Source organism: Symphodus melops, assembly GCF_947650265.1.
Source record: "Symphodus melops genome assembly, chromosome: 7".
Lineage (NCBI taxonomy): Eukaryota > Metazoa > Chordata > Actinopteri > Labriformes > Labridae > Symphodus > Symphodus melops.
The window spans coordinates 21416297-21436600 of record NC_136697.1 but is presented as its reverse complement, the minus strand read 5'-3'; the positions used below and the strand labels follow the sequence as shown (position 1 = coordinate 21436600).

Below are 20304 nucleotides of genomic sequence, written 5' to 3'. Positions count from 1 at the left end.
TGATACTGGAGCGGATACCTGTTCTCCTTCCAGACAGGAAGTGGAGCAATAAAGAAGCTGAGCTGTTTGGAAAGGCAGAAAGTGTGTAGACCTGTTTCCTATGACGTTAGGAAAGTGTCCAAGGTCCAACATTTTATACTCTCACTTTACCCTTTCTTTTCCGGGTTCAATTAGATTTTTTTTATTTTCTTTTGCACTTACTGGATAGGAGTTTCCTGGATGACAGTGCCAGTAGTGTTGGCAGCCGCAGTGCAACATGTGAGAAATTATAACATAACAGGAATAGTCTGCAATGATTCTTTCATAATCCCGACTCACGCACCCCCTCCTTTTTCCGACAGTGTTCATGTTGCATCATAATACTGTGCAATGCAGCAGAGCGGAGACTTTCTGACGATAAACCATAGGTGAAATGTATCTATAACAGGGGCCATGCAGGCCAGGTATTAAGTTTTATAGATAATTTTAAGTCTTCTATTGTGTTTTTATCTGATGACTGTCAGGGAGTCTAAGCACTGGCAGCACAGCAGCAATGTTGGCTGTCTGTGAGGAGTTTGCATTTGTCTCCCTCTCTCTAAATCCTGGATTGACGCATGCTATCTTAATCTCCTTACTCAGAGACAATCATGACCCAGAGAGAGACCGAGGAGCTCAAATACACATAGGTTTTTCTGCCTGGAATTAAAATCTATTTTTTTCTTTAATAAGTTCCCCCTTATGACATGTAGATTTTCTCTGTAGTTGTAGTTTTTATTCTTTGAAGAGTCATTCAGGGTGAGGCCAGATCCCCCCACACACACACTCACAATAGTATCAATAACAAAATGACCGTTTGCAAAATTACTGGAAAAATCAAATTCTCTATTAATTCGAATGTAAAAATGAACCCAGAGTAACAAATGTAAGGATGGGTTTAAACAATATACAAAAACTACTAAAATATTTGAAAGTCATCAACAACGTGCTTGAAATAAATTTTATGTCCTCCAAATTGAAAACACATCATCTGATCATAAGAGGTTACAGTTCCGAGCTCTATGTCAGTTTTTAAGGTTTAGTTTTGGTCTTTTTATACATTCATTTAAAAAACAGGAAAGTGGAAAGAGTCAGAAATCAGTGAGACAGAAAGTGGAAAATGACGTGTGGGAAAGGTTCTACAGGTTGGATTCAAACCCCACTTGGAGGACTATAGCCTCTGTACATGGGGCGCGCACATAAACTATGAGGCTTCTAGTCACTGCTAACCTAACCAGAGCAGGGAGGTGCCTTCCAGTGTCAAAGGACACTATGTTTGAGGAAGTAAAATTAAATCAGCTGCTTAACAAATGCTTAAGTTCTGATATTCAAGGAGAGACATTTCATAAACCTTGGATTAGTCTTTTTTGTTTTTTGTATTGTGGTATATTTGTTCCTGTTCTCTCTTTATTTTATGCTCTTATCTATTTTTTTTCTGTAGCCTCTTCCATCTGGGCTGGTCACGCCTTTTGAGGCTCATACATTTTAATTATAAACTGCTACTACTAGGTCTGCTACTAATGTGCCCAGCTAACTAGCATATACCTACAGTAGGAAACCTGTGTTATTTCCAGTTATGTGGCTATTACATTATTAGCCTTTGTGGGATTTACATTAAATGTTGGTGATGTTGGGAAGTGTAGGCCTACCTCAACACAGCAACATTTGTCAAGATTTTGCTAGCTTCAGCAATTTGCTAATCCTTTAATTAAAAAACCCTATCTCATTAACAGCCACAATTAAAGATAATATTTGTAAATGTGAAGTCCAAAAGCTCTGCTTTGTTTGCTATATAAAATAAAGAATAGGGCAGCGAGTGCAATGCATTAGGGAACCACTATTTTAGAAAGACAGAAAGGGTCTTTATCATAGTAGGGTTACTGCATGTTTGTTTAGGCTATAGAGAACAGAAAGCTAACAGGGTTAACAACAGTAGAGTAAGGTGGATAGGTTTAATACAAATTAGGTTAATTTATGTTTTAAGATTTTCCCTACAATATAGCTACAACCACACACTGGATACAGTATGTCAGTAATAATGATAAATGATATATTAATGTATTTTACAGACATTTATTACATTTAGGCAGATAGATTCACTGCTGCTCTTGATCTATAATTGGAGATCTAAAGGGCCGTGGTGCAGCCTTTAACTCCATAGACGGGGACTTGTGCCAAAGTAAAGGTGGCGGTGCCAGCCCAGCTGTATCAGCTCTGTGGTAGCATCAGGCAGAGGGCATGGAGCCAGTCTCCTTCAGACAGATGATGCTGAGTAGCTGATTAGACAGGGCTTGTAGAAAACAGGATTTGAACTCACACTGCATGCAAATGACCGGCCTGTAATAAAGAAGAGGTAGAGCGACGAAAATCGTTGTAGCATCAAAGTAGGCAAAATTGCAAGAGATACTACGTTATTAGATAATTTTCACTATTCCTGGACAGCGAAAAAAAAAAAAGCCAATACAGGAAAATATTCATAGGCGAGGAATTTGTGAACATCTGGGCTGAATGCCAGCCGCTCATTGGAGGGCTGACAGGAAATTAGTCACAATTAAGATGGTGACCTGCTCCACAGACAACAATTAACTGGAGAAAAGGGTGTGTGGGAAGCAGGCAGGGTTTTTGCACTTTATAGTGCATGACTTTATCCTATAAAGCTCATTTTGCAAGATTTAAATGAAGCTCATTTATTTAACAGCTTGAACTATTTCTCCAGACCAACTAAAATATCCAGAAATGGGAGTAAACATATACAAGTTTTGATCCTTTGACATAGACGAAAATCTTTGTCAAACAAGATCATGGTTCTGTAGTCTTAGAATAAAAACAGAATACTGTCAACCACCACTGTTGTGTTCAGAGTTTGGGTAAAATATCACCTAACACAGTGCTGATTTCTGAAGAGCTTTGGATTGAAAGAATTCTTTCGGGGTCCACTGCTTTAGAAATGGGAGTTCTGTTAATTTGCTGCATATTGAAAGACTTTGGTGAAGATTGAAGCTCTTATCTGTACATCCCTGGGGGTAATTATGCAGAATTAACGCTGGTGTTCACTGCCTGACACATTTTCTCCTGTTAATCCTGAGTAAGCTTCTTTATGTGGGAAAAGAGAAATATGAGGCAGAGAGGATGGACCATCGGAGCATTTGATGCATGACACCTCAGAAATAATGTGTTAAATTAGCTCTTTTTACAGATAAGGCATCATGAATGTTTGTTCTATGCCCAGGCTTCTTGCAGGGTTGAAATCCTTGATGTTCAGATTATTAAAGGGATAAATCAGGGTTTTTCATTGAATTGGGTTACATGAGGCGGCACCTAATAGTAAGTGTTATAGGAGGAAAGGCCTGTTTGTTGTCACTGTAAAGTGAGTTTGTATGACTATTTTTAAGCTGCAGCAGTACATTTTTCCTGGCTGTGTGTTCAGCGGCACATCGCTCAGCTTCCATGTAGGTACGCACACTATACTGTACTTCTTACTACAGTAGAGTGTGAGTCTACAACTCCACTTCAAAAACCCTTTTAGGTTAAAGCCATTGACACTAAACATCTGGTTTGCACCTGCATGTTTGTTTTTGCACATCTTCATCTTATCTGGACCCCCTTTACCAAGTTGTAGATTCACATAAGGCATTCATAAAAAAAAAAACACCCTGAGGATAAACACACTTAACAAACAAGCCCTTATCTCTCTGTTCTTCATAAAGTACCTGACTGGTCGCATCAAATATCTATCTGTTGGAAACTCTTTTTCTTGTTTTGTTTTGTTGTTGTAGCTGTATAGTTATAGATAGAGATAATAGTAGAACAGGTGGAACAGCCAGCACAGAGCAGGAGGTTTTTAGTACACACGCTTTTCATCTCCCAGTTCAAACAATCAGGATAACAGTATCCACCCAAGCAAGCAGAGTCACATGACACACCACCACCACCACCACCACCACTGAAGTCTTACACACATTCTTCATGTAGCATGCCATGAACCCACTGCTGTTTCCATGTGGAGTCTGTCTGCTGTACACATGCTCGATCAGTCTGCTCTGTGTCAGAAGGATGCACATTACATGCAGGGTAAGCGTTCACTTGCTGCTATTGCTTATTATGTTACGTCCTTACTTTCTTTGTTTGTCCTTCAATATTCTTATTTATGTATTTGCTGCATGTGTGTGAGACACAGGGCTTTTTGAGTGCTAATTTCAAATGTGATTTGCCTGCTTGAGTTATACTTTATGGCTGGATATTTGATGTCTTTGACTTGAGAAAGACAGTAGCATTGATATCAAACTGCTGCCAAGTTGACTCAGTTCTACAGGCGCACTTTATATCTGTCAATTCAATAACTCCTTGATAGCTCTTATATTGATTTAAATGTAGACAACTGCTCAATTACTCTTGGCATCTTTGGACCATATATAAGTGTGTTGTGGATTTCTGCAAATTGTCGTAGTAGGTAGATTGGAGAACGATGTTTCTCTCTCTCTCAGAAGATTAAAGCGTACAAGCTGCAACCAGAGAAGTATTTTCATCAGTGGGAGTCATTTATGCTGAGATGGCTTTTTTTTCTCATATGTTGCTATGGTGACATCTTCCCATTTGTGGAGCTGGTGTGCAGAAGGATCTTGTATCTTTAATGACACAAGTGTGCACTATATATCTGCTGCTGTGGAGGATCACTACTGGTGCTGAGCTCAGGATATTGTTTTGTGGAGAGGGTTGGATTCTTAAATCAAAAATCTGACTGAAAATCTCTTGGTAGGTTTGATAGATGGAGGGATGTCTTTTGTGTATTGTTTTTTTTTTGTATACCATTTAAAGGTGTAGTATGTGATGTTCAAATAGATCTCGAGTAGTTTGCACACTTCAGCAACAGTCTCTTAAACAAAAGCTAATATAAGCTGTCCTTTCAGTGCACCGCTTCCTCTCCTGCCCAGCCACTCCCTTAGTGTTCTAGCCGAGTGCAGCTGTTTCAATGACTGATCTCATCCCATTCAGATTTGTGCTTTATCGTAAAAAATTGTATTTTCTTAGGTTTCAAAAGTTTGTTGGCCGTCCGCCTTCTTCCACTTGGGCTAACAGTTGGACAAGAAAGGGTCACATGAATGACACTTGTTAGTGTCTCTGAGCAAAAGTAAGCACCATGAACGCAAAGCTTTAAAACAGCAAGCTCAGAAGGAGTTTGAAGTTACACTTACCGGTACATGTAGTCCAAAGTGCTTCACATAAATGAACAAATTCAACCGAAAATAACGTCAGGAGTAGCTATACCTCAAGATAAAAATAATACATTTTGCAAGCAGTAAACTTTAGTTAAAGCCGATAAAAGATATTAACGAAACCACTTTAAAACAGTTAAAGTTTAACAGTTTAAGCTGAGTCCTTTTTTTTTAAATAAAAAAGGCTGTAAATGGTTAAGTACATTCAATCATTACATCATTTTTACAGAGTAATATCCTGAAAATGAAAAATAAAAAAATGATTTCCAATGTACCTGCTTTGCATATTTTTTTATAACCTCATTATTTGGACCTAAATGATAGCGTTTCAAGACTATGTTCAACACTGCACAGAGAGTACCTATTTTAACCCTTATTTGTCAAACACATGGGTTGAATACAATGAAATATTGATTTGTTTACTTGTGTGACTTGACATGATGTTTAGCAGTGCATCTGCTAAACCAACAGTTTTCTCGTCATCCTTAAATCCTGTTTCCAGAGAGCAGGATGATGTGTAAAAAAACAATCCAAAAATAGTGTGTTTTCGACTTTACAGAGAAAAGACTGGGTGACCAGCAGCTGGTTTATTTGGCAAATGTACATCTGTTAAACTCACTTGCTTTTGAAGAAGGACTGTGCACAGCTGCTTCTCTGATTGTGTCAACACAATTTTGAAACACTGATGTTACCAAAATAAACTGGAGCTCTAATTTGGAATCCACAAATTAGGGATATCTCAAATAAGAATACTTTGAGTTGGATAAGAAAAAACATCTTCCATGCAAAAAAAAAAAGAAAAGAAAAGTTCTTTACAGGGGTTAAAGGTAAAGAGTTTCAAAAAGAGCAACGGAGGGATAGGTCAAACAATAGTGCAAGAATCAAAATGAATTAAAACCTTCTAAGCCTCGTAATCACGGTAATGGGCTGAGATGGCTCTGCAACAGGGAGGGACAGCAGGGAGAGGAAGGAGAGGGGATGAATCAAGAAGAGGGGAAGAGAGTTTAATATAAAAGCCTGAATAATAAAATAAGCAGTTTTAGACATGGACATATATACTGTACATACATACATAGGCCTACATACACAATGTTTTGATAAAGGTTACACTGTAGTTTATCACAGTTTTAAGATTCCAATTCAGAAGAAAGCAGGTAGATAATCTATTCCTCACTGTAGACATGTCCAATAAACCGTACCTGCAGAAGTGAGCTGCACATTGTTTAATAATTCAGCGTGGGCGTTTTGTTCTATTGGCTCGGTGACATTGGCTTGCAGGCGTGCCGGGTGCTGTGCGAACAGATGTCTACAACAGCCATGGGTAAACACAAACTCATGTGCGGGCATAATGCTGCCCAGGGGAGATTTATTTCCTTCTCTTCATCCTCTCTTATATCCACCACATCGTGTTAAATTCTCTGTCCTGACATTTTCTCTTCTGCGTCTTCTCCCCTCTGTAGTTTACACTCTGTGTTAATTAACAACACCACCTACTTACATTATGTCCTCATCCTTCTTTACTCATAATATTCAAGACCATTGTTATTTGTCTCCAAGGTTATTTTAGCTACATAAATAATGTTCTCTCCTTTTTGGAGGACATCTCTTCTTTCTTCCTCTTATAGGTTTTCAGTGTAGCTTTTTGAAGTTGAAGATTCGTGTTTTCAGTGCTGTGCTTCTACTATTTGGTTTCTGATATTGGTCTTTAGGACTGAATTTTTTCCGTATATCCCACTTTTCCTGCAGTTGATCTCACCATAGCTGCCTTTTGTAGTTCCACCAACATAAACATGGCGGCCAAATGGAGTTAGCTTTTCACACTTGCACAAAACTCCTCAGAATTTCCTTTTATTTTCAGGGTGAGCGGTATTTGTGAATGCAAAACATTTTTACTCCGACACCTAGAACATTTCCTGCCACCCTCCTAAATTGTCAGCATGAAGTCAGAGTGAGTTGATGTGAGAAGTATCAGGAAAGAGTCAAAAATATGTCATCTTCAACTGCACTGATTTCACAGTTGACATGCGTCATTATCCACAATCACCCAACATCACCTCCTTCCAATTGCCTTTCTATTTAAGCTGCAAGATTTTCGGTCTGTCCCGCTGCTCATTCATTGTAAAGTCTGACCTGTACTACACTCTTATGCAGCCCCAACTGAGCAACTTTTAATTGTTAACCACCTGTGAGCCATTTCTTTTGCAAAGATCAATGAAGACATTTAATATATGGGAGTTATGAAGCTCTGAAGCATACTAAAAATAATTAACCACTTTCTCAAACTGAGAAAGTGCCCTCCTGATTCTGTTCTGGTCACATTTCACAAACAGAATAAGTCTTTCTGCAAATGTGAAGGGGCACTCCATCATCTTCATATGGTTCATTTATTTCAAGTCACACGTGAGAGTGAACTGTGTGAAGTATTCAGCTGCAAATTGGAGTTTGAAAGTTGCAGCATTTACAGCCACTGACGGTCTAACATAGGATGCTATCAAGGTGCATTATGGGAGTTGTTGGATCTGCAGAAAGCATTTTTTTTTAAGCCTGACTAAAAACGTTGTCGAGTTAAGATGTCTTAGTCTCTGCTGCATAGGTGAATACCATCACTGTCTATGCCAAGTGTCACAATTCAGTATTACACCCCCACCTGTGGTTGAGTCTCATTTGTTTTTACTCTCTGCTGTCTTGTTTTGTCCCTGACGTGTCAGTTTAAACTTGATTCTCAGTGAGTTGGTTTCATTTATTGACTTTTACTTGGCAAACGATATTTCAACATAATTCATCAGATGTTTTGGTGTACTTAAAAATATCTCTTTAATCTCATTTAATCCAATTGGTGACAAGATTGTTTAGTAGAACGTGAAGAGGATTTCTATCCACCATTTTGACCTTATTAAAAACACAACTTTGCCACATCTTCAAAGAACATACAATAGCTACATTAGTGTTTAGTATATGTTAAAGCAGAGCCTTTAAATCAATGCTAAGAATGAATGAAACTGACTTCCCTTCTCTCTGTTCTCCTGCAGGGAGAGCGTCAGGACGTGGATGGCGTTGAGGAAAGAAATGCCCAGGCGCAGCTGGAGAAGGCTAAGGTACTGTTTCACTGTTGCACCATGGGAATGCCAGGAACCAAACCCTGCATGGTGTCAAAGTCATCTTTCACAGAGGACGATCTCAAGGATATGATTACACTCCAGACAGGAAACACAGACATCAGGACAGTGGATTAGCAGATAAATGTTCTGCTGTTAAAACGAGTCACGGTTGTCTCTGCTCTCATCTCGGTTGATCTTTAATGTTTGAAAAAGAGTTATGATGGAGGATATTGGTTATTTCTAACTAACTAACTAAGTTCAAATACTTTCGAAGACATAAACAAGTCTCAACTTGTAAAAGTACACTGCTAAATGTATTTTTGATAACATTACATACTTGTAATGTACAAGAGTACAAGAATGAATCACAAATATTGGAGTCTGGTCCATTAAACAATGAAGAACAAATGTGTTCATCCTTTAAGTTCATCCAGAGCTTATCTGTCACATGTTATAAGGGGTCTGCAACAGTGGGATGAAAGAACCCTGACTTTTTAGAGAAGATATTTTTACCACAGAGTTTACCTCACAAATGATTAGATCAATTTGGGTTTTCATTTTTATATGAAAATTACAGAAGTAGTTGTTTAGTATTTAAACTGACCTTACCTCTGTTCAGCGAACCAATCACATGTAAAAGATGTTTTTTTTTTCTTTTTCCAGAAACCTATAAAAGCAGCGGCCCATTAGTTTAAGTTTAAAAGTAGAAGCTTTTTCATTGTGCAACAGCAATAAGTCATATGAAATATAATAAATGAACTGTATGATTCTTTAAAATTTAAGATCGTTAAAACCTTGTCAAGTTAAACCATTACAACCTCATAAATAACTCTTTACTTAGTATTACTTAAAATGTGAGGTATCAACTATTATGTGGTCATTACATAGATGTATCAAATCATCACATCTGACATCCAACCCTTCGTCTCTTCTCCTTTAAACCACACTCGTCTCATACACGTCCAGCTGAATATTAAATTAAATCCTCCCCTGCAGATATAATGTGCCCCCACTGCTGCTTTATAATTAAGGTGGCGAACACAGTCGCCCTGTCCCCCGTTGACCCCCACTCTCTCTGCTATACAGCCTTGTCTTCAAAGTGGACTAATTAGCAGCTTGATCTGCATGTCGCTGACATTTGAATCTGATAGGATTACAACTCGGCACACAGGTGCTACTGTGCGGCAAAGACAAAGCTGCAAAGAGTATTTATCACTGCACATAGTTTAATTTGTCGTATAAGGATAAGCACAAAGGTTCGTAACACTGTGACTCTGTTTTCTTCAAAGGTCCAATGACAGTGTGACAGCAAGCCAGGCAGTTAAACTTGCTGAATTTGTGTTCCTTATTTGTAAAACATCAAAAAATATTTCCACACACCACACAGGAGTTTCAGGAGTGTCAAATATAACACTATATTGTGCTCCACACTAATTATAACTTATGTTATTAATTTAAATGAAGTAAAATCGGAAATTTTGAAAGATGAAATTCAAGGATCAAAGAAGACCGCAAAGTCTTTAGTAATACAAATGTTAATATCTGTCCTCTTGTGTTCCTAGTACAAGCCTGTGGCATTCGCAGTACGTTGCAACTTTTCATATACACCAGCAGAGGACGACAACGTTCCTGTCCCCGGCCAGGCCGTCACCTTTGAGGCACGAGACTTCCTGCACGTCAAAGAGGTTGGAAACAGACACCACACACTCATAACACACGAAAAATAAAGATCTTAAGCCTTTTATATATACGTTCACACACAGAGTTTTTTTCTCCTCTATGAGCAGAAGTTTAACAATGAGTGGTGGATCGGGCGGCCGGTGAAGGAGGATGGTGTGGTGGGCTTCATCCCCAGTCCGGTCAACCTGGAAACCATTCTTATCAGAAGAGAAGTCCAGGCGAGGAAAGCTGCCAAGGCCTTAGCCAAGTATGCCCAGAACAATTCTCCCTTTCTCTAGCTTCAATGAGACATGTTTATAAATTAGCACTAACGTGTTAGCACACAGCAGCTTGTAGGCATAACTGTGGCTAAACCAGCCAAGAAAAAAAAAAGAGGGGCTTTTCAGATAGGATGCGGAGCGCATGGAGTCACACATTATCAAGTTGGGCTGCAGCGCCCAGTGACGACACCACAACGTGTCAAGTAGAAGGGAAGATCGGATATTTCACTTTCCTGAACTCTAGTTTAAAGACCTACAGTCCTGTGTCATTGGCAAGAGATCTCATGTTTGGAAAGACATTTCCAACATTTTGGGCTTATGTTAAAAAAGCACAGCATACATGAAGCAGCATATATGATACGTGAAGCAGCTCCTGGACGAGCCTTAACTCCGACAAATCCTGTTGTGCTGAGAGGATTTCATAAACCCACCCCCTCTTCTTCTTTGCTGCTAATCCCTGAAGGAGGGCTTTCTTAGCTATAATAGTGAACAGATACAATGTGCATCTAAAAAGTCAATTTTTAATGAATTGTAAAAGTATAATTAGGAAGTTTTTCATTTCTTGTCAACACTGACACTTTTCATTCTTGTTTGAAGTAGTGTTGAGCCATTTGTTTCAGTATTGAAGAACTGTCAAATACGTGAAAGGCGTCTCAGATTACAAAGAAAACAAAAACTGTTTTCTCTTTTTTATACTTTAGGTTTGTTTATTCAGAAGAGCAATCACACCGCACTGAAAGATTTCTTTTACTTGACAGAGTTAAGCGAAACGAAATACATTTTCTCTAAGGACTCTAAGACTGGTCTTACATAAGTCAGATATACAGTCAGACAGATTATTTTATATTACAGACACACAGGGCTTTATGTTCACCATAACTGAAACAATGAAACATTGAATGTGTCTTTGGTGGGGGAAAGATCTGAGCTTATGTTCTCTTATTTCAGCAAAGCAGCATCTCAAGCGACTCAAGACAACGCAAAGAAATACACTCCTCCATCACAAGGTCAGTGTGTGTGCTACAAAGCGTAAACTTATTTTATGGCTGTCTATTTTTAATGATTGGTATGTTAACATGAGATCCTATTTTTTTCAGCCAATCAGCAGGTGAAAAAGAAACCGGTAAGTGAACAATCAGGGACCAATAGGGAAAAGAAAAGCAAGTCACATTACATCCATGTATTATTTGCACTGCAAGCAACATGTTTTTGCAAGTTGGGTACTTTTAATGAATCAAATTTGATATGTTAAATTTAACAACAAACTTCTGTCAGTATCAGGAGTACAGAAGGCCTAACCGGAAAAGCATCCATATATTTTAATTAGTCAGTTTTTTCAATGAATGCGGGTAATGTATGGTTGTCTTCTTGAGAGATTGGATTATTTATCTTGTATTCCCATGAGTTGCAAAAATACAAAACGCACTAACTCTGTTATTGTAATGGCAGCTTGGCATGTCACGGTTGAGCATAGCGGATGATCTATTGATGGGTGCAACTCTTCTGCTGTACAGTTTATGTGCTGGTTTTTAAACTCCTTATTCATTTCATTATTCAGGTAACAATTTAATACGGAAAGATGATTGATCCAGTGTCTGAAGAGGCAGCTTTCCTTTTACAAACAAGTAGCCGAGTAGAGGAATTAAAGATATAAAGCGGATCTACTTTTAGAGCAACTGAGATGTTGCTTGCAGTGTAAACATGCTGTAACGGACATGCGCTACATTCCCTTAAAACCAGCTCTCACACTGAACAACGCTTGTGTGTCTTTGTGTTCACAGGGGGAGCAGGTGTCGATGTATGATGTAGTGCCTACAATGCGTCCTGTGGTTCTAATGGGACCATCGCTGAAGGGCTTAGAGGTGAGTCTGCCTCAAACATTAAGGTTCTTTTGATTTTTTTCCAATTCTGAGAATTAAAAAAAATGTAGCTATTCTGGGCTGGATTTATAGAGAGTAGAATTTGAATTGAACAATAATCTTTTTCATGTTATTCCAGGTTACAGATATGATGCAAAAAGCTCTATTTGACTTTTTAAAACATCGATTTGAAGGCAGGTCAGTTCTCAACTCTGAGTGTCTGAGCTTTTATGTTTAATTGAAACACAATGAAAATCAGGACGGTGTAACAATCTCTGTTCTGTCTGTCCCTTCTCCAGAATCACTATCACCCGGGTCACAGCAGACATCTCTCTGGCTAAACGGTCTATCCTCAACAACCCGGGAAAAAAGGCCTTAATGGACCGGTCCAACACCCGCTCCAATTTAGGTACACAGCTTTACCTAGGAGTCCAATTAAATGATATCCGGCACGCTTTTTTGTGTCTGGAGAAGAAGATGGTTAGGGTTTATCAAGTATTATCACAGAAAATATCATCAACATGAATTCCAAAATAACTTGCTGCAATTCTCTCAGCTTTTTGAACTCTTTGTGTTTTTCCTTGTGGCAAACCTCACCCACTTAAAACCCTATTTAGGTTAAGCTGCAGAAACGTTCTAACCCAGGTCTGAAATAAATGTGTCGGACTTTGATTTCTTCTATATTTCACTGAAATAGTGTTCAGCTGGGCAGTTTAAGATGCATAGGTGACCACTTGTCCGACATGGTATAAATGCTAGAAAACACGGCATACACAAAGGAGACAAATAGAGCTCTGATAGAAACAACATGATATTTTGGGAGATTTTAGTTGTTACACCAGCAGATTGATACCAATTTTCTGAAAAATACAAATGAAAACAAGAAGCTACATTAGCAGCCACCTTCTTAATATAAACACAGGAAGGGGTGTTATAAGGCTTTTTTTTAGAAAGGTTAAAACATGTTTCGGTGTTATCTGCAGTAACATTGCGGGCTAGGCTAGAAGGCTAAATCCTGCCTTTCTTACAAAATGAAAGGATAGGTATTAAGGAGAAGGGGAATAAGATTTACTTGGTTTTCTCTACTCTTGTCTCTCTCATCGCTCTCTCATCCCAGATGCTGCCGGTATGTATGACTGAAAGCACTGGTAGTCCGTGTCTGTCTGAATACTACACTTCATGTCTTCCTTCCTTCCTTTCTTCCTTCATCCCATATCAGTAACACTAGTCATTTTACTGTGTAGACATACACAAGCACTTACACATGCAGACATTCTCTGATGTATATTGGTTTTAGTGAATGTCCAGTGTATGAGATGTGATTTACTGTTATGGTAAAAAATATCTCCCTCTAGTGGCCAGTGTTTACATTACTCCTCCTGTGAGTGTAAAACATCCTGGTTTTTAAAATAGATTAGATAGATGGATTGGTGGATGGGTCTGTTGTTACTCTTCAGATTTTAAAGCATGTTGTGAAGGGGGTGGGAGACATTGTCTCTAATAGTTGACAGCAATAAAAGCAACCTAGCAATAAAACATTCAGTGGTAAGAAACAAACCATTCATAGTTTAGTAACTTAGCAATGCAAATACAACATCTAAAGTCATGTATGTTTTCTCACTTAGTAGGCATTGATTCATTTAAGGTTATGTTTTTAGTTTTTAAATGTTTTCTGAGTTGTTGTACGCATGTCTACTTAGTTGCTCAAAAGTCTGTATTTTAAAATTTTAGCGAAACATATATTCTTGTTTTCTTTTTGTTTGATGTAATAAAATGCAGGAAAAAAATGTCTGAATAGTTTTCATCTTAGTATTTGATATTATGATTTGCTTCAAATTTTACATCGGGATTCAATCTAAATCCTTCAAAAGATTTCAGACTGTACCCTCATTTCTGTATCTGTATTTGATGTGGGGAAAAAACAATTCCTTGAAATTGCAAATAAGTAGTTCAAAAAGGAGATGTCATAAGACTGGCATATCTAATGAATGTTATAGATTGTGAAACAGAAATTCAAATATATGGCTTGTGAAGGTAGAAATATCTAAACTGTGTATGTTTAAAGTGGAGTCTTATTAAAAGATTGGTAAATGAAACTGTTTGTGTGTTCTCTGAATTTCCGGTGAGAATTCATTCTTTTACTTTGTACCGTTTCAGCTCAGATCCAGGGCGAGGTGGAGCGAATCTTTGAGCTGGCCCGCAGCCTGCAGCTGGTGGTTTTAGATGCAGACACAATAAACCACCCTCTCCAGGTGGCCAAGACCTCACTGGCTCCAATCATGGTCTATGTTAAGATCTCCTCACCAAAGGCAAGCTTTTCCAGAGTGCACTCGATCGTGTCCATATTCTTTGATGAGTTTCTAAATGTTTTATACTTAACATTTGTACAACATAATACTTCAACTTTTGTCTTCCTGTGTTTTCCCTTTGTGTGCGTAGGTGTTGACGAGGCTGATCAAAACTAGAGGGAAGTCACAAACAAAACATCTCAATGTTCAGCTGGTGGCAGCAGACAAGCTCGCACAATGCCCGCCAGTGAGTGCCATCTAGTGGCCATTGTGTGATATTGATGGTTGTTCATGTTTCATAAAACTTGGCTTTATCTTGAATGAGTTGGTTGATATTGTGTCATGGAAGTGTGTTGTATCTTTTAGTTATTTTAGATCAATTATAGGTGGCCAAAGTTGGTAACCAATGCAGATAATTCAAGACTTCTCTGCAGGGCATTTTCTGCAATCCACTAAAAGTGATTTGGCTGAATCCCATATCTTAGGCCCCGTGAAAATGACAAACTAATCAAACACCAATAAAAATAAGAAAAAAATAGAAAAGGGACATCGTTGAAAGAGGGTGAATGTGTGGAAATAAAGCCTACATACAATGCTATTAAACAGTTAAACTTGCACAACGCAAAACATTTAATTTCAAACAAATAACATTGTGTTTGTGGTTTACTTGCATGACCTCAGTATTTGTAACATTTCTGCGATGGCCTTGCATCTTTGCATACTATAATTATCCAAGTAAGTGTTGTAGATTGCTTTGTCAAACAAATGTGTATGCCACTCTTCACTTGGATGTTTTTTAGATGTCCAAATGTTTTTATAGCATACTCACATTAAACATATTTTCACTGGCATCAACCTGCAGGCTTGTTATTTATTTCTCCCGGTGATCTGTTACTTATTCTTGCCCCTGCTCTTGTTTATCCTTTAGGAAATGTTTGATGTCATCTTAGATGAGAACCAGCTAACGGATGCATGTGAGCACATCGCTGATTATCTGGAGTCTTACTGGAGAGCCACGCACCCCCCAGAGATGGAGCCTGCCAACGCACTGGTGGCTGGGCTGGTCGAGAACACACTGCCCACCAATCCAACAGGAATGCAGGTAGATTTCACATAGACACATCTATTGAGAACAATACATGAGAAATATTATTTATTTTAAGATATCACAGTGTCATCTCATCCCATCTCACCCATTCCATCTGCACAGAGATTTTGCTGACTAAGGAAAAAAAAAAAACCCGATAACACAGTGAATTCAGATTTTCTATACAGCAGAAGACCAGAGTGTTTCTTGTTACCATCTAACATTTTCATTTCATTTCTCCTCATCTTACTCCTCTGGAAAGTTGAAGAAATGAGATAGGTCGACCTCTGGTGAGTGCTTTTAAAAAATGCTGTAGCTGAATTTGAACCCTTTCCCTCCAGACAAAGATTATTTTACCTTTGCTTATCTCAATAGGATTGAACCAAACAATAACTTTGTGCATACAGTTAAAGAAAGATTAGATTAATGTTCTGTTCAAAAACAATTTCATGATTGCTACATGAGAAATGTTTTTAGTATTAAGGCATAAACAGTTTGTTAAAACAGGTTGAATGAATTATAAAAGGTGAACATATACTCCTCTTTCCACCTTGCATTTGATGAAATATAATAATACCTGCCACATGTTAATACAAAACAGTCAGACGAAGCTAGCTTTAAGACAGTGAGAATCAATGCTAACAGTGTAGCGAGCTGTAACAGCACTATACTGGTCTTGGACAGGCCCTATATTTGCTGCAATGGAAAGACGTTTCAGCTGTTTTCACGTGTTCACTTCTGAAAATTTGCAGAACATTTCAACATTTCAACAACCCTGGAAGTCACAGCGTGAAGTTTTCTCTGTCAAACAGGGGAGGGGGCTCAACATGGTGGACATAGCATAGAAAAAGATGCAGCAGAAATTCAAGTTACGAAGCAACAGAGTCAAACTTGACAGGAAGAGTAGCTTCAGATAATGGGGATCTAAATAAAAGAATAAACTCACCCGCATCCTAAATATTTTCTGCTGTGTTCTCACATTGACTTTCCACACAAACACAAATGTAACTGGTCGGAAAAAGCTCAGATAAATTGGGGTAAACGTTTGACCATTCACACATGTTTTTAAAACAAGAGAAAGGAAACACCTTGATGTCACACACATAATCTCTAAAGACTCATGAAAGTGATCAGCAATGATCAGCAGCAACGAAATAGCCTTTAATATGCGATTATCATCTGGGCTTCCTTTTTTTTTTACTTTAAAAGCTGGCTTCCTTTTTTTTCATTCTTATCTGTGAAATACTATCCAGCTCCTTATTAAAACCCATTGCTCTGGGCTAATCCTGCACCCTGAGCTGAAAGTTTCAATTATAGGATAGTGAGTATTTAACATTTGCTCCCGCCGGTCTTTAGCTTACACAGCCCTGCACAAATGCACATCCTTTTCAATTTAAACATTTTTTTATTTTAACATGTTTCATTTCATTTCAATAATATTTTTTTATGTTTCATTTCCTCTACATTTTATAACAGACTATGGTTAAATCTTTCAATTGTTATTATTTATTGGCAATAAATGTGATTCTGATCATGAAATTACTATTTGGCTTTTCTCAGTATTTACCATAAACACCTCCACATATTGTCTTAATCACAGATAATGCTCTGCCTTCACACAACAGTTGTGTTTGCACACAACAGATTTTGCATGGACACCCTAAAGAATTATTTATAGGTCTGCTGATCATGTGAAGTAACTTCACGTCATTTTTGACAATTTATACAAAAAACATGAATCAAGTCATGACGAATGTCTGTCAGTCTAAATTTAAACTGGATAAATAAAGGAAGTCTGCTTCCTTCTGAGTTTGTGCACAAAGCTGCACCGAGGAGCCAAGAACCCCCAGATATTCCAAAATATTTAGTGTGCCTGTAGCATGGCCTGGTGGTGATTGCCAGTTTGGGCTCTTGTGGGCCAGTCTCCTTAAAAGCACCCGTGTGTGAGAGTGTTAGTTTTTGTAAGTGTGGAAGTATAGAATTATAGGTCTTTGTCAGTTCAAAGTCATGTAAAGAGTTTACTTGACATGCATGAATGTAACATTACGTTGCATTGTCTTGATGCAGGATGGGCAGAAAAACAAGAAGTCAGCTGCGCCCAAGAGGAAGGGTTCCCAGGAGAACCATCTAGAAGAGGAGCACCCTCCAGCCCCGGTGCAGGAACAGAGGGCTGAGGATGGCCAAAGAGAGGAGGAGGAACGGCTTCTTAAGACTGAACCAAAGAGACCCCAGCACACCCACCACCACCATCACCATCATCACAACCGCCGGATGGAGCACCACGGCCAGAACAACCAAACATCTGGAGGGGCGGAGGTACAGTCGGGCAGGGAGTACAGCCAGAGGATTCACCGCAGGCACCTGCCGGAGGAACGGGAAGAGGAGTTGGGGGAGGATGTGGTGGAGGAGGACGAGGAGGAGACTCGTTATAACCACCGGGGCCATAACCACCAGCATCACAACAGCAACCACCATCATCATCACCACCACCACCACCATCAACATCACCACCGGGGTAGCAACCAGCCACACGCCGGGGAGGACTATGAGCAGGAGCACAACGAACGCAACCGGCAGCACAGACATCACCAGCATGCTTCAACACGGACACAACACACAGATCACTATCCTGCACACAATCATCACAACTACCACCACTATCAGGGCAGAGACAGAGACAGAGATAGAGACAGAGATAGAGACAGAGACAGAGACAGAGATAGAGACAGAGACAGAGACAGAGAAAAATACAAGGACAGAGAAAGAGACAGAGAGAGGGATCATGGAAGAGAACGAGACAGAAATGCAAGACAGTGGCACAGGGATTCCTACATACACCAGTGACTGATGTTCCCCACTGTGTTGGTGCAAGGTTTCATGCTGCTCAATTATAATGCAATAATGATTGGGGCACAGTGTTTCATATTTATGAAAAATGTTTCTCTAAAATTAATTTGTCATTTTACTGACTTCACCTTTTTTCACTTTTCTCCCTTTTTTTTGAAATACCATGATTCTTTTTTTCCTTATTTCAGCTTATTTTTAATATTTGGCTCCAAAGGTGTGGATTTTTTGCACAAACACAAGTCTTAATAAATGCAATGTAATGTTCTGGAGATTTTAATGTAGATGATTATGGAAGTCAACAGGATAACTCCACCTCTGATTTATCAGGTATCACTCTAATTTGCAGCTAGCCAAAACTTATGCAGTCCAATGCAAATGTAGTAAAACCTAATGCATTCAATGTATGATTTGATCACGAAGTGATGAAGATGCGTGTGCATACATTTTTTGACTTTCTTTTTCTGTTTGATTCTTTCAGCTTTCCATTCATTGACATAAATGGTGTAGACAAAATTAATAAAAAACACAGATGAGAGCCTCCAAAATGATGATCAACACATTCATTTGATAAAATTAGCCTATCTAAAGCCTGGGGTACACTGTACGATTTTAGCTTAATTTAGATCCGAGATTTGTGCATCTGATTTTTAAATTTTAAACTTGAATTTCAGCCCAATCTGATGCTTGGTTGATTTTCTGGCATATTTGATATTTTGGTTGTCAGACTGCTACAATCATACAGTGATAGCAGATACACAGATAAGCTGACTTTTGGGGTTTTTTCCCCGACTGCATCCGAAGGTAGACAGATAGATACATTATTGATCCCGAGGGAAATTCGGTCAAGGAATTAGTCTTAAAGTGTGGGCTGACATTCCACTACCAATTTTAAACAGTCGTATGGTGTATGTAAGGCTTCAAGAAGAAGGTGCTTTCCAAAATAGAAATTTCATTATATCTAAGCTTAATTAACTGTCAGAAAAATGATTTATCCTAAAATTCTCGCCAAATTGCTAGATTGTCACCTGACAGGATGAAAAAAAGAACAACTGCTGTTTTTATGGTTTCCATACAACAAAAGCATTTAATGATTTCTGTTTTAAGAAAATGGATGTTGTGTTCAGATGAATGGTTAAATATCTTTGTGAAACCTCAGACTTGTCTGTTTCAGTGTCGCATTTGATTCTGCCCTGATGTGTTTTTTGAAGGACGACAATTCATTTTAAACATGGAAAGTTAAACTATTTTTCTACATGTCTCTCAAAGGAGGCCATACTGTGCGATGCCTCCTTTTTTTTTATAAAAGGGGTGTTAAAGCATATTTATTGACTTGCATTTGCCCTGTCTGGAAGCATGAAAAATCTTTCGGTGACACGCTGGATAGTCTATGCATCTTCTTGTGATAAAATATCTTGCTTGAATACAATCTCTATGCATTTGTACATACTTCATAACTGCCTTGTTAGGTTAATGTAAGAGAAACTGAGCCTGTTGCACTGTGTGGTAGAAAAGGACCCACTGTGTGTGATTACTTTGAGTTGATAAGACTGAATGGACTCTGTTTCTTTCAAAGTGATATGTTTTGGTTATATGTGTTTTGTACATTATTCAGGAGTTAATTTTGACAAATATGCATTCTTCTGTTGAAAATCATTAAAATGCGAAACTAAGATTGTTTTTCGTAACATCAATAGTTAAAGGTGGCTGTCACCTTGACACTAAGAAAAGCTATGACTTTCAAAATAACCCTGTTGTGCTTTTGTTATGAAAATTAAGACCATAAATTTTCTGAACAAACAATTTCTCAAAGTAGTATCTTCTTCTCTTCTCTGTTATATATCACATGATGGTGGTCTTCTCACTTACCATCATGAGTGAGTCCAGCTCTGTCCGCACCCAAGAGCCAGCCCTCCTCACCAGTCTGTCCAGGCGTGCTGCGTCCCTCTTCTTGCAGCTT

General features: G+C 38.5%; 1 protein-coding gene across 4 annotated transcripts in view; it reads left to right on the top strand.

Moving 5' to 3' along the window:
- cacnb2b (calcium channel, voltage-dependent, beta 2b) overlaps nt 1-20304 on the top strand; it is a 30987-nt gene extending 10683 nt beyond the window's left edge. For 2 of the 4 annotated variants that reach the window (XM_079348659.1, XM_079348658.1), the window contains 12 exons: nt 8258-8323; nt 9889-10011; nt 10114-10253; nt 11215-11273; nt 11364-11389; nt 12048-12128; nt 12265-12323; nt 12425-12534; nt 14283-14434; nt 14565-14660; nt 15342-15515; nt 17568-20304. In XM_079348659.1, coding sequence (XP_079204785.1) covers nt 8258-8323; nt 9889-10011; nt 10114-10253; nt 11215-11273; nt 11364-11389; nt 12048-12128; nt 12265-12323; nt 12425-12534; nt 14283-14434; nt 14565-14660; nt 15342-15515; nt 17568-18344 — 1863 coding nt within the window. In that variant the 3' untranslated portion in view covers nt 18345-20304. Of the gene's footprint in view, nt 1-2154; nt 4087-8257; nt 8324-9888; nt 10012-10113; nt 10254-11214; nt 11274-11363; nt 11390-12047; nt 12129-12264; nt 12324-12424; nt 12535-14282; nt 14435-14564; nt 14661-15341; nt 15516-17567 lie in introns of those variants that run through there. The other 2 variants (XM_079348657.1, XM_079348660.1) reach the window with 2 other exon arrangements.